This window comes from Platichthys flesus, chromosome 17 (genome assembly GCF_949316205.1).
Source record: "Platichthys flesus chromosome 17, fPlaFle2.1, whole genome shotgun sequence".
In the NCBI taxonomy this organism is placed as follows: domain Eukaryota; kingdom Metazoa; phylum Chordata; class Actinopteri; order Pleuronectiformes; family Pleuronectidae; genus Platichthys; species Platichthys flesus.
The window spans coordinates 7,997,081-8,010,139 of NC_084961.1; the positions used below are offsets into that span (position 1 = coordinate 7,997,081).

Sequence of the window (13,059 nt, forward strand, 5' to 3'; positions counted from 1 at the left end):
TTACATCTTCAGAACTAAGTGAACTTTAAATAACACAGGCACATTAAAGCGTACACATTGCACTTTTATTTACATCTGCATTCAATCTATTTACATACAGTACATGCTTTAACATTCCAAGAAGCAAGACCAACAATGTCTGGAACGCTGGAGCCTCATGTCAAGTGTTTCCGCTTATATTTGTTATTTGTATGCTTTTATTTGGACATCAAAAACCAGAAAAGGAGCTAAAACCAGGAAGTGTGGGTTGGACATATTTGGAAGCAGACGTGAAATAAAAGCTGTGGCACATTGTGCTGTATGAACATTCCCACTGTTGAAAAACCCCACTCCCTCACACAGGAGATTTTAATCGTAGTTAATCACTGGGCGGAGCTTTGTTAACTCCAGAGCGGATCAGGTACAGTGAGCGTTACCAGAAACAGAACCATGTCTGTGTGGAGGCTTTTAAAATGCAGTCAGATCGTAGACTGTATATAAAGATGGATGATATCAAATCAGCTCTCCCTCACCACCCCAGGAGTTTAACACTTTTGCGTGGAGTGGAATCAATTCTTTGTTTCTGTGGAGACGTATATACTCACTGTTTAGTCCTGTGATATGAATGTGTCTGAGTGTGTTTGGATGTTGGTCTTATGGGATTGTGTGCCGGGTTCTCAACCCGAACATGTTGCTTTTGTCCTCGTTGGAGTTGGGAGGTTGTGGAGACATTAGTTATAACAGGTGAAGCAGGAGATTTGTCAACATTCACGACTGAACCTGAGACCCACGTTAAGTCGTACAGTACACAGGAGCATGTTTATCTAAAACCAGTAAAGCAACAACCTCTTGATTGACTTTAACACCGAGCGAATGCACTGAGCTCCTAAACGGTTGGATATTCTAACTTAAATGACTATTTTCCCATCTTATAATTCCAGTGAAGTCAGCAGTTTATAGAGAGTGGTTGGCTTGTCTTCTTGAATTAGCAGCAGATGTAATAATAATTGTAAACGGTGACATGTCTTGCATCGCAGCTGGAAGAGTTTGAACCCTGGTTACGTGGAGAACGTACCAGATAACGACCTATTGACCTTTTTGCATCTTTCTCTGCCTTCGTCATCCTGACAATGAAAAATCATTTATTTTGTCATGAGCTCAGTGAATCACTCTGAAACCAAACACAACGTCTTTAAAAACAATTCAGAGCAGAACTTTCTTGGCGTATTTCATCCCAACCCGGTAGAAATCTCAATAAGGCACTCGTTATTACACACTCTCTCTCTTTCCTCATTTGACTGAATGAAGAACAGTGCTCGGCAGCCTGGTACATGAATCTGTATGTACAGTATATTACATCATAACGAGAATGGTTTTATAGTGCAAGCAGGTCAAGTTGTATGACGATAGCCTTTCTTTTCTTTTTTTTTTTAAAACAAAGCTGCCCTCATTACGTGAGGTTGTGCGCTCGGAAGGTATGGTGTGGTTTTGAACACACGTTGCAGATGGTGCGGAGCTCAGACGGTGGTCGTTCCGAAGGAGCCCCCGTCCCAGCAGAGACTTACTCGGGGTTGATGGCTTTAAAAGTGTTTTTCTTCCAGAGCTGCTACAGTGCAGTGAGAGTCCACATCTGCTTCGTTCCTTTGCCTCTTGATCCACAAACATCAAACCTACAGAGGACATCAGCAGACGTTAGCCTTCCGGGAGGTTTCATTACCCTCGCCGAGGAGGTTATGTTTTCATTGCCATTTATTTGTTTGTCTGACTATCAACAGGATTACTCAACAATAACCAAACCAATTTCGAGGCGTGTGGCATGACCCAGGGAGGAACCCGTTAAATTTTTCAATGGCTGCAGATATTTTTATTTTATCCTCTATAACATGGAGAGATGAGGCGTCGTCCTCGGGGGGGGGTGTGGGGGGGGGGGGGGGGGGGGGGGTACACCCTCCGAGCACCCTTCCAGCTTGTTGTCTGTTGTGAGATCATGTGTAACCTACTTGAAATACGACCTTGTCGGGTGTGGGTTGCGTTGAGATAAATGTTAGAGCTACCAACGTAAAATCCATCCAGCATGAAAGAAATGCAAATCACAGCTATAGAAGTGTGTGGGTGTGTGTGTGTGTGTGTGTGTGTGTGTGTGTGTGTTAATGGCTCTCTCACCCTTGGTGTGTGTTCAGTGTTGTCGATCAAACTCTGTCTCAGTAAACCTGTCACCGCCTCCAGCTCCTGCTCGGCCTCCCGGACGTTTGGATCCATTGCGAGGACTTCCTGGAGGTCAGTGCTGGCTGACAGATAGTCCTGGGTTTGTGACACACACACACACACACAATAAATTAGGATTAATAATTAGATCTTCAAATGCCGTTGCTCCAATATCTTTAAAAAAAAAGAGGAGAAGTGGCTGTCACCTGTAAACCTTTATGAGCCAGTGCTCGTCTGTAGAAGGCTTTCTTGTTCCCCGGCTCCAGCTGCAGAGCAGAGTCACAGTCCTCCTTGGCCTCTTGAAAGCGATTCAGTTTCAAGAAGCAAATGGCTCTGGAATCAAAGTTAGAAATTAATAATATGTTGGACCAAGCTATCTTCAAATGAGCAATCACACACGGATATTATTACATTTTATGATACTATTTGGCCCAGTGTAAGCCCGATTTATGAAGGCCTCTGTTATCCTGTAATGTTCTACCTGTCACACGCTGATATATCCATCTCTATTATTAATGCTTCAATCTGCAGAGTCATCAGCTTCTTTCTTATTTGCAGGAGTCTATAATTAAAACTACAACCTCTTCTCAAAACACCGATCACATTGAACTTTTAATGAACTCTAGACCAGGAATCAACCAATTCTAAAATGTGTGATCAAATTGAAAAGGCTTCAGCTTTTACACACCAGGGCTGTTTCATTCCTACCTGTTCGTGTAGAGGGAACACTCGTCTGGTTTCAAGGCGACACATTCACTGTACTTCTCCAGAGCCTCCTGGAAGTTGCCGTTCTTCACCAGATCGTTGCCCTTCTGTTTCAGTAAAGTAAACTGGGATTCCTTTTTCCTGACTGTTGAAAGAAAAATGTGTTCAACACGGATGCCGCTGAGGGAAACTGCAGTGATATAATATCTGTCTGTAGAACAGTCAATATTCCTCTGATTGATCGAACACAGATGGAGAAATGACAGAACTGGACCTCGTTAGAGATCATGGATGGATTACACACATCAGAAGAAAATCGTATTGGATGCGTTTGTCTTTAAAGAAAGTTCAGCACACAAAGTTTTTCAAAGTTTTGTCGATAAAGCCATCAGACAATCAGCGGCCGTCTAAATGAACCACAGGCATCAACTCCTGCTTACTGAGCGCTCCACTGTGCTGAGGAAGCCACAATGTCCAATGAGTTCGGGGGGGGGAGGAAACCCACGCACGCACACACAGGCACTCATTTATGGATCTGTGTGTGAACACTACACACAGATAATCCAGGCCTGGCCTCTATCAATCGACCCAGTTATTGATAGAAAGTCTAAATTATTTATCCAGTCGGACCAGACAGCTGACTCAACAAGGTGTCGAATGCTGGCTCATGTTGGTCGTACACACACTGTGACAATAACAACACGTCTTTCTATTCAAATATCCCTTTATAACTGAGCAAATAAAACCCCTGAGTCACAGTTCAACACGCCAACTGTTCCATGATAGTCAGTCTTTCCTTAGTGTGCCTGTTTATGAACAATAAAATAAAAAAACCACACACTTGTGGGATGTGAAATAAGCGGTGACACAATAAGCCTCTTGCTCTGGCAAAGGGAAGGATAAACACAAGCAGGCATCAGGAGAGCAATATAATTTTAATAAACCATCAGCTAGACCTCAGCGGTGTGTCTGTGTCTCCGTCTGTTTAAAGCACAACGCTCTCCTGCATCAGCTTTTTACAAGAAAGCAGCCGAGCAAATTAACTCAGGTCCTTCCCTGGTGTAGTTCTACAGCCATCAGGAGTTTCACTGTTATTTTGTGGGACTTTTTATTTCATCTTTAATCTTCAAAGATATTGTTGATGTATGATTCTTTTTTAGTGTTTATATGGAATATAGTTAATTGTTGAAGGGTTAGGGCTAAGAAAAAAAAGTTGAATTTTGGCATGTGGCGAATGGAATTGTACAGGGACTTCTTCATGAATCTTGATGTATAATATCAGGTATGTTTAGGAAACTGAATTCAAGGGGACTGAGGTATGCCCTCATTCTGGTTATCTATGATTTCATTTTGTGTATTATTACTTCCCATGTTTTGGTCATCCACATTAGTTAATTAGGATGTTATCACTGTAATTTCCATGTTTTATGGATAAATTCAATTAATGTTGGCCTTGTGAGCACAAGCTTAAATGTGGTGTTATGTAGTAAATGCACAAAACCTGATTAGTCACTGGGTCAGAAAAAAGATGTTCTTCAGTTTCAATATATAACTAGAACAAATAAACTATTTTCCTCCAGGGAGTGTTTACTACATAAACAGAAGATACTAGTTTAACGTCTATCTGTTTGTTTTAAACTGTTACAATGTTATGTGTTTTGAATCCAACTGTTGTCAAACACAAAGCAGTATTATCTAATAGATTGATAGTTAAGTCTTATAATTCGTCCTCTGGACAAATTTTAGAAAATAATATTCAAATAATAGTCTGCCTGACATAAACTGCTTGTTATATATATGGAAGATAAGGTACAGATAGTAAAATGGTGCATATTTGCAGTGAAAATATGAATTCACCAGCTTATATGACGTTTTTAACACTGACAACAAGTTTCTGTCTCCCCAGCAACAGCAGTGTGCTATTCTGAGATTAACACAGTACTTGAAGGTGCTATAGTCCTGAAGTGTGTGTGTACATGTGTCTGTGTGTCTCTCCTGTCCTTTATCAGTGTTAAGGGTTAAATCTTGTCTTTGACATTTTTGCGTGGTGAACACAAATAAGATGTATTTGCTGGTGTGTTTGTGTTTTTCTAGCTGTATTATACACTGCCTGTTTTTAAATATATTAAATATATATTATATAATGTATGAGACATGTGTTCTGGTCTGTGTGAGCAGCCGACAGGAAACCTGACCTGGATTGTTCCATTACAGCAGCATTACACTCTGTGGAGATCGCCTTCCCCCTCTGCATTATTGATTGATAATCCTCCACTCACACACACACACAGACACACACCCACTGTCACTCAGCAGGGGTGCCTTCACTGAGCCCATGTACGACTTATGCTGCTGATGGCTTATGATTCCATAGTTCAATGCTATAATTTCAAACTACCTCAATTCATTAGATAAGATTTGAAAATAGCAATAAATCCACATAATAATAAACACATGCAATTTATATCCAAAACCAGAGAATGTTTTTACCTCTTTTAAAACCAGTAATTCACAATTATATATAGTGGCTATATAAGTCTATTATTGCGTAATGTATGCTGTGTAACATACATGTGTGTGCTTGTAAATGATTGAAGGGAAAACTAGGAGGTTACCACCCCCTTAACAGATGTTCCCATTTAAAGTGCACGCGTATGTAGTTCACTGGCTGTGATGTCACTCACCTTCGTCCTGTACAGCCCTGGCGGCCCGAGCCTGGGCCAGCTCAATGCTGACTGGTTTGTCTCTGTGCTGCAGCTGGACAGACAGAGGGACAGCGGGGATCGCTGGAAGGTTCTCTCTCCACTCGGGCCCTTCCAACTCGATCAGCATCTTAGTGATTCTGTCAGGAAAGACAAGCAGAGCAAAGGATGAGCCCTGGAATGGCTCAAGTGTGGGTGAATGTTTGTGTTGTATTTGTATTGTATTAATGCTGCGGCCACTACTAAGTTACGTGATGTTTCTATACTTACTATAAAATAACAGACTGACCCATTTCAAAGACTTTTAAATGCAGCATTATTTGTGGTCACAGTGAGGTTGGGAGGTTTAGCCCTTGTGCCCTCCTCGGGTGCATCCCTCCAGGGCCAGAATTAGAATACATATATGTTTTCATCTACTCTGTAGTAGAGACCAAAGGTTCCTGACTACTTCCCATTATCATTAACGCTACAGCAGCTGATTTCAGGAGGAAATTCTGATAAGAACTGCTACATCCACACAACCAGACAGGGTAATAAGATTATAAAGGATTATCAATTATGGTGTAAAAAAGAATGCATTCAACACAAGCATGTTTGTTTGGCCGAGTGGAGTCAAAAAATTATGTCTTGAGTTTGATACATATTATATAACATGAAAATGCAGTGCAAGCTAAAACAAATGTGACATTATAATGTGTTGGGTAAAAAACACAACTTCCCCTTTTGAATGAGCTCGGAAACTGCAACGTGTAAATAGCTCTTCTTCTTTCATAAGGTTACATAAGCCACTAGAGGGTGGTTCACTGTTAAGCTGAGTTGAGCTGACCTGTGGACGCTGTCATGAGCCGACTGCACCCCGGTGTCCATCTGCAGGACGGTCTTATAATCCACATAGGCCATTTTGTAGCGCTCCACTGACTCATAGGCCATGGCCCTGCGCAACAGGGGCTTCAAGGAGTAGGGCTGCAGCTCCAAAGCCCTAAGAGGATCAGAAAGACGCAGAGACAGAGGATCAAACCCTCCACGCCTGCACAGGTGTGGCTGGGATGATCTGAAGCTTTCCATTCATAAACATGTGAGGGAGTGTTTGAGACTGAGAGATTCCTGAAGCCTCCGGAACCAACAGCGACCAAACAAACCCTGCGGATCCCAAACTATTCCATGAAACATTTACAACTATCAAAGGTTTTGTGGATATGCTGAACAACCTTGTGTTTGAGCTTGTGGCTCTGTGCTAAGCTCCGGTCTGGGACAGCCACGCAGATGGTATTATAAACTAATCACAAAGCAAATGTCCCTTTTCTTAACACGCAATAAAGACCTCCAGTCTGCTATTATGCAATGTGTGGAAAAGTACATTTGAATTTACATCAAGTTGACTGTTTGTACTCTTGTGAGGATAAAGGGGTGTGGATGATGAGTGTAAATAAACAGCAGGGTCAAAATGATGAGGATCTATGGCAGCATAATCAATATCCTGCAGAAGGATGATACACTGCAAGTAATCTCTTAATGTGTTTGTATGAAATAATAATGTCTGTCTACAAAAGGTAACTGAAAATCCATTTGAGGTAAATTCTTCTTTAAATAATTTCTTAGACTATTTGATTAACATGTAAGGAAGTCAATGCAATCCTAAACTCATTACACCTTTCAAAACACAGTTCTCCATCACTTCTGAATGTAATCAGAAAATTGTATATTGTTTACCTAATAAAAGAACTACATAGAAAAGCAATGTATGCACAAACAACACACAGACACACACACAAACACAGGCCGGACACTGATCACGTACTTGGTGCAGTCCTGTATGCAGTCTTTGCTGTTTCCGTCCTTCAGGTAACAGGCAGCTCTGTTGGAGTAGAGGATACACACGTCTTCCGGACTATCAATGCCTGCAGGGGAACAACCACAACCACTCAACTGGGAGACCAGATACAAAAGGAACACAGTCGGCAGTGAGCTCAGTGTAGAAACACTGTAGAACAGCTTCCCTTGTGAAAATAAAGATGGTATCCTCAGCGGTTTGGACCGGGAGCTCCGGGCTCCAGTGAAATCAAGTCAACACAGGCAGTTCTATTTAAAATCATTAGACTGTCCAGAGATGGTGAGAGGGGGAACGGCAGACAGATGAATGGATTGGTCCTTCTGGCAGAGTCATTTTCTTCTCTGTCCTTTCTTTACGGAGCCTCCATTGCAGTTTCTCAACACTTAGCACATCATTCACTACGCAATGCTTCAGTCCTGAAACTAACGTCAGCCGTGCTCATACTGCTCTTGATTTGTGATGTTTCTACTAAAAAGCACAAAGTCCATCTCACCTGACCCACGTTCTCTTGTGTCATAATAGGTCGAGTCTTATTGTTGGTCTCTGGTGCTGCAGAAAAAGCCATGACTCTTGCCAGTTGTGAGAAGTTGGCTGCTCGCTCTGAAGCATGACATTCAATCTCACCTAAAAGCTCCTTGCACCAACACATGACTTCTCTCTACTGGTCAGTGGATCCGTCTTGTGCCAACATTACACTTCATTCACAAATGACTCCTCGTGTTTTAGATAATGTTGGGAAATGTTCGGATAAAATGGAAAGACTCCCAGTTCTCCAAACAGACCAGTGACATAACTGAGAAGTGACCTGCACATACTATGCTTCAGTTATTACATAGAGATAGAAATTGGGCACATAACTGATATTGTGCAGCATGGCAGGCATTGATGCATTCATAGGACATGGGACACTGTGGACCATGGAGACCAATGACACTAATTCAACCTTGTCCTATTGTTCCCTTCCCAGTAATACACAGATGCTAGATGATGCTTCGTTCTCTGACACTGTGCAACTCATCTGTTGTTGTTTTTAAATTATGACTTATTGTCCATCAGATGTTGCTTATGAAACCGAGCAGACTTAAGTATTGGAGAATTATATCGATTCAAATTTGGGATGTAATATTTTGTTGGGCCTTTGGTACAACTACTTTGAAAACGTCAAATTTGGATTTAAAGAATCAAATAAATCCTCATATAACCACTATGTTGTGACATGTCACAAACCTGAATTATTATTCATTTATTTCCAGGTCCAGTGTGTAAGATTTAGTTGAAAAGGATCTATTGGCAGAATATAAAATAATCTTAGTGATGTTTTCACAAGTGTGTTTCTTCTAAAATGTACGAATTGTTGTTTTCTTTACCCAAGAATGGGTCATTTATATTCGAATACCATTATATTAACACCGCCATGTTTTTTAGCCCAAATCACCTTTTGAGTTTTTACGTCAACTGAATGCCACCACAGGTTCTCCTCCATGTGTGTAAGGGGAGGGTGAGGTGAGGGGTGTTCAGCTGCAACCTGCTACTCCACCACTAGATGTCACTACATTCTACACACTGAACCTTTAAGAAAATAATAGCTAGTTGTTAGCATTCAAGTGTTATTGATACAGACAATGTCAACAGGCTCTTAGCGCTTCTTTTAGCCGCTCATTGTTTACGTCAGACTCTAAGAATGTCCTATACCACACATGCCCGGAGGTACAACCGTGTTATGACCACAAGTATCCGTCTCTCTGAGGACAACAAACTGCTCATATCGTCCCCACCTGCTTCAGCACAACCACAAATAGCCTGTGTGTACTTTTCCAGGGCGTCTCCGAACTGTCCATTTTTGAAGAGGTGGTTCCCCTCGTTCTTGAACCGGGCCAGGTGAGGAGGAAGGGCCCCGGCAGGAGCGTCCAGGTAACTCGTGTCCTCCGCAGGTCTGTCCCGCTCCTCCTGTCTTCCCCCGGCAGGGTTGATCCCGGTCCGGGTGCCATTGGCCACCCCCTTCTGCGAGGGTCTCTGGCCGTGGGGGTTGTCGGCGCCGCCTCCGCCCCGGCTCCTCGCCCCGCTTCCCGCTGAGGCCTGGTCCGATCGCGCTGCTCCGCTACCGGAGGGTTTCTCCTGCGCGTTCCCCATGGCTGCTTCCCCTCCGCAGTGAGATCAAACTCTTCCTGCTTCTGCCTCAGAGCTGCGGCTTCATCTGAGCCTGTGCAGGGGATTTCTGCTGCGACCGCCCCCTGGACAACACGTCACGTGAGACGTCACAGCAGTGGGGGAAGTGCCTCGGTGATGCAGTGCTGCAGCAGGACAGACTGATGGGACCATAGACTGTTTATATGGGACTGATGGGACCGATGAGACCTATGGATGGGAAAGATCTGATGGGACTGATTGGACAGATATGATGGGACTGATGGGACCGATTTGATGGGACAGGCCTGATGGCTTCTGTTAACCTTTTAGTATCATCAGTCGGGGGGATACTTAGACAAGGAATGTTCTATATTTTGTTATCTGAACATCTGACAACCAAAATTCCCATTGTCAACACTTGGTAACTATATCTATAGCATTAGAGGTTTGTTATTATTCCAAAATGAAAGCTCTAATGGGACTGATGGGACAACCTCAGATCAGATTTCACTGCAAATCACCACGATGGCTGGAGAGACCCACAGGCAAACAGACAGAAACAGGAGAAAAAGGGCTGGTGGAATGGCCAAATTCGAATACATAACACAATACATATTAAAGTTTAACTATATTAGAAATAACCAAATATTGATGAGGAAATAAGTGATGTGTCCTTACGTGGCGAGGCTTCGAAGCGTTTGTCTAGTATACCAAGAATATTTTTGTGAAGCGCGTATCGAAGCTTGTGTTGGTGACGTATGTGGTGATCGAAATACAAGGTGTAGCGAAATCAATGCTCCCCCCTCACATTTTGTGCACCTGGGACTTTATTGCGCATTTGTTTGCAACAAAAAAAACAGCCCTGTGGAGAAGATTTTATTTTAAAATAAAAATGAATAAAATGTTGTCCCTATTTTACGTGTTACATGTTGTCCCTAGTAACACAAGCACATTCACATCACAACCCTCTGCCCAATTTGATTCCACGTTCCCTTTTGACCCCGCCATTGTACCATAAATACAGACACCATATTGATAGATTCATAATTAATGTATTGGCATCACAAACATCATTCATTCATTTATTCAATTCAAAGCTACACACACCAAAGCCATGGTGTCATTATAATCACTCTAACTCATCAGATAAATCAGATAAATGAGGTCAAACTCCAACTTGTAATAAGTCTGTCAAAAATTCTTATAGACTAACATTTTTTAACTTGTAGGTTACTTAGATAAAGATTAAGGCTTAACTAATTATTCACTGTAAATCCGTGAGTGTGGCTCCCAATCTGCTGACCAGTGTTTGAGCACCTGTTCCAAAAGGCCACAGATTCAACTTCATGTTAACTCTTCGGGTTAAAGAAGTGCCTGCTATACGGACCCATGAAGTCAGGGGTGTGTATAATTTAATATACCGTGATGCTAATAAATTAAAAAAATAACAAAAACTGTGCCTTCATTCAACAGCACAACAAAGCTCTACTTCCATAATGACCATGAAGATGATCAATATCTCACTAGTTTCAACACAAACGTAATATATAACGGTTATATATGTAGTGAAATGTTATATTTATTGCACTACTGACTGCATTATAAACTGCCACCGAATAATTGTTGGACTCTTCTTCCTCTGGTGGCTCTTTAATCTACACAAAGTTCAAACTAGAAAGTTGAAAAAACTTGATTGAAATTAAATATATTACAAATTATAACAAATCTTCATCCAAATAAAAACTTTGTTTTAATGCAAACTTTAACAAACTTATTTAATGTGACCTCATTCAGACTATTGGCAAAACCCCTCCTAAATACTCCTATGCCTCAGCTTCTCTCTCCATGTGTATAGAAAACCTTCACATCTTCAGGCAAAGATAAAATGCCAGAGTAAGGTTTGTCGATTCGGAGCTCCCGTAGAAACATGTTGGTGCAGCATGGCAGGAATGAATAGAGAAAATGTAAAACTGCCAAAATTGCATTAAAAAAACTAAGCATCTCAACTTGCATTTTCCTGTTTCTGCATTCATCTTTTTGATACCAGTTAAATGCGAAAAAATATTACATAAAAAACAGTAAAAACAGTTTTGTTCTATGAAAATCGTGTTTTTAATAAACCAAATCTTTCATCTATAACGTCAGAGTAAAAAAATAATGGGTGGAACGTAAAATATTTTCAACATCATTCAGAAATGTCTGAATGTCTGTTTATTTACATCCAAACAAACTACAAAAATTACACACAGCAATAACAAAACAGCTGATCTCCTCTTCTTCATCTGGCATCGAAAACAACCACTGAAATCAGTAGATAAGGAAATGGACACATTCTCGGTTCATACATATTTTTGGCTTCCAAATGTGAGCATTTCTTCAAACCTTTATACATCTGTTACCCTTTTAATATCATCAGTCGATACAGGAAAACCTGTAACTCCATGATAAGTTCACTGCATAGATTCACTCTGTTTCTCTCACACACACACACACACACACTTAAAGGATACATCTCTTTGTCCTCTTCTTATACATGATCCTGTAACCGCACTCTCTGCATCGGATTGGATCACGGGCCTTAATTTCATTTTCAGTGTGACACTCTGCAATTTAGAACAGAATAATATTAGACATAGAAAAACATTGTAGACTCAAACATTTCAAATTGCTTCACATCTGAATGGTGCTGGATAAATAAATCTGCTTTGCCTTAACCTTAACTTGTCGGTTCATGCAGTGTGGGCTGAGCTAACAATAACATTTAAATTTATAGTAAATAAAAATACTATATGGACTTGAAAGTACTGATGAATTCATAATTATTGTAAATATTATCATTCGGTACATTAGTACAGTTATACCGATGGCTCAGTTCTACTACAAGAGTAGTACAAGTTATTAAGAGTATTATGTAGCTGTAACGTTAGCATGTACTGGTAGAATATGTACCTCCACATATGTAGATCATGGGCTGCTGCTTGGGTGGTTGCACATCTTTCGGTGCCTCCATTTTTTGTCCTTTAAGACAAAAACGTACGCGTTAGCATCATCACAGCATGCTAACACATAAACGGCATGGTTAGCTTAAACAATCACAACCGGAAGTCCCACTGAGACCCAAAGGCCGTTAGGAAATCACAAAATGTCTTGGGTGTTTAGATAAAATGTGAAACTCGTGGAAGGAATTCACAAAAAAAACCACTTCTCATCGTTTTAACACATCAACAGAAGCTGTTTACCTATTTTGCTCACACACCGCTGCCTTTGTGCGCATGCGTACACGCGTCCAGTCGACCTCCCAACAAAGAGGACTGTGATTGGTCAGAAAGCCCCTCTCTCGTATATGACATATTCTGCTTCTATACCAAACAATGCCGACATTGTGGATATATAGCCGATCAACTTGTATAACAGTGGTTTGTATTTGGTTTAATAATCGTACATTATTAACGGATTCTAACTTTGTCGACATGGAAACTGCTTTATGTTGGTTTTGCCCTCCGACAGGAC

The 13,059-nt window shown here is 41.2% G+C and overlaps 2 protein-coding genes across 2 annotated transcripts; both read right to left on the reverse strand.

Moving 5' to 3' along the window:
* Positions 1–43: 43 nt before the first annotated feature.
* On the reverse strand, positions 44–9,619 carry spag1a (sperm associated antigen 1a). The gene is made up of 8 exons (XM_062409763.1): positions 9,198–9,619; positions 7,390–7,489; positions 6,418–6,570; positions 5,574–5,731; positions 2,893–3,034; positions 2,391–2,517; positions 2,143–2,280; positions 44–1,649 (listed from the first exon to the last, which is right to left on the reverse strand). The coding sequence occupies exons 1-8, from the start codon at positions 9,550–9,552 to the stop codon at positions 1,644–1,646; spliced, it is 1,179 nt and encodes a 392-aa protein (XP_062265747.1). The 5' UTR covers positions 9,553–9,619; the 3' UTR covers positions 44–1,643.
* A 2,104-nt stretch (positions 9,620–11,723) lies between these two features.
* On the reverse strand, positions 11,724–12,877 carry polr2k (RNA polymerase II, I and III subunit K). The gene is made up of 4 exons (XM_062409764.1): positions 12,789–12,877; positions 12,499–12,567; positions 12,060–12,152; positions 11,724–11,850 (listed from the first exon to the last, which is right to left on the reverse strand). The coding sequence occupies exons 2-4, from the start codon at positions 12,557–12,559 to the stop codon at positions 11,828–11,830; spliced, it is 177 nt and encodes a 58-aa protein (XP_062265748.1). The 5' UTR covers positions 12,560–12,567; positions 12,789–12,877; the 3' UTR covers positions 11,724–11,827.
* Positions 12,878–13,059: the final 182 nt, after the last annotated feature.

Bases quoted from the DNA above. Each gene is read 5' to 3' on its own strand.
- spag1a (XM_062409763.1), bottom strand. From the start codon at position 9,552: ATGGGGAACGCGCAGGAGAAACCCTCCGGTAGCGGAGCAGCGCGATCG. The intron at 6,571-7,389 runs GTACGTGATCAG...TGATCCTCTTAG, and splicing joins TGCATACAGGACTGCACCAA to GGCTTTGGAGCTGCAGCCCT. The intron at 2,281-2,390 runs GTGACAGCCACT...TCACAAACCCAG, and splicing joins TGGCTCATAAAGGTTTACAG to GACTATCTGTCAGCCAGCAC.
- polr2k (XM_062409764.1), bottom strand. From the start codon at position 12,559: ATGGAGGCACCGAAAGATGTGCAACCACCCAAGCAGCAGCCCATGATC. The intron at 12,153-12,498 runs GTACATATTCTA...TCTAAATTGCAG, and splicing joins CATGATCTACATATGTGGAG to AGTGTCACACTGAAAATGAA. The intron at 11,851-12,059 runs GTATCCTTTAAG...TACTGATTTCAG, and splicing joins TAAGAAGAGGACAAAGAGAT to TGGTTGTTTTCGATGCCAGA.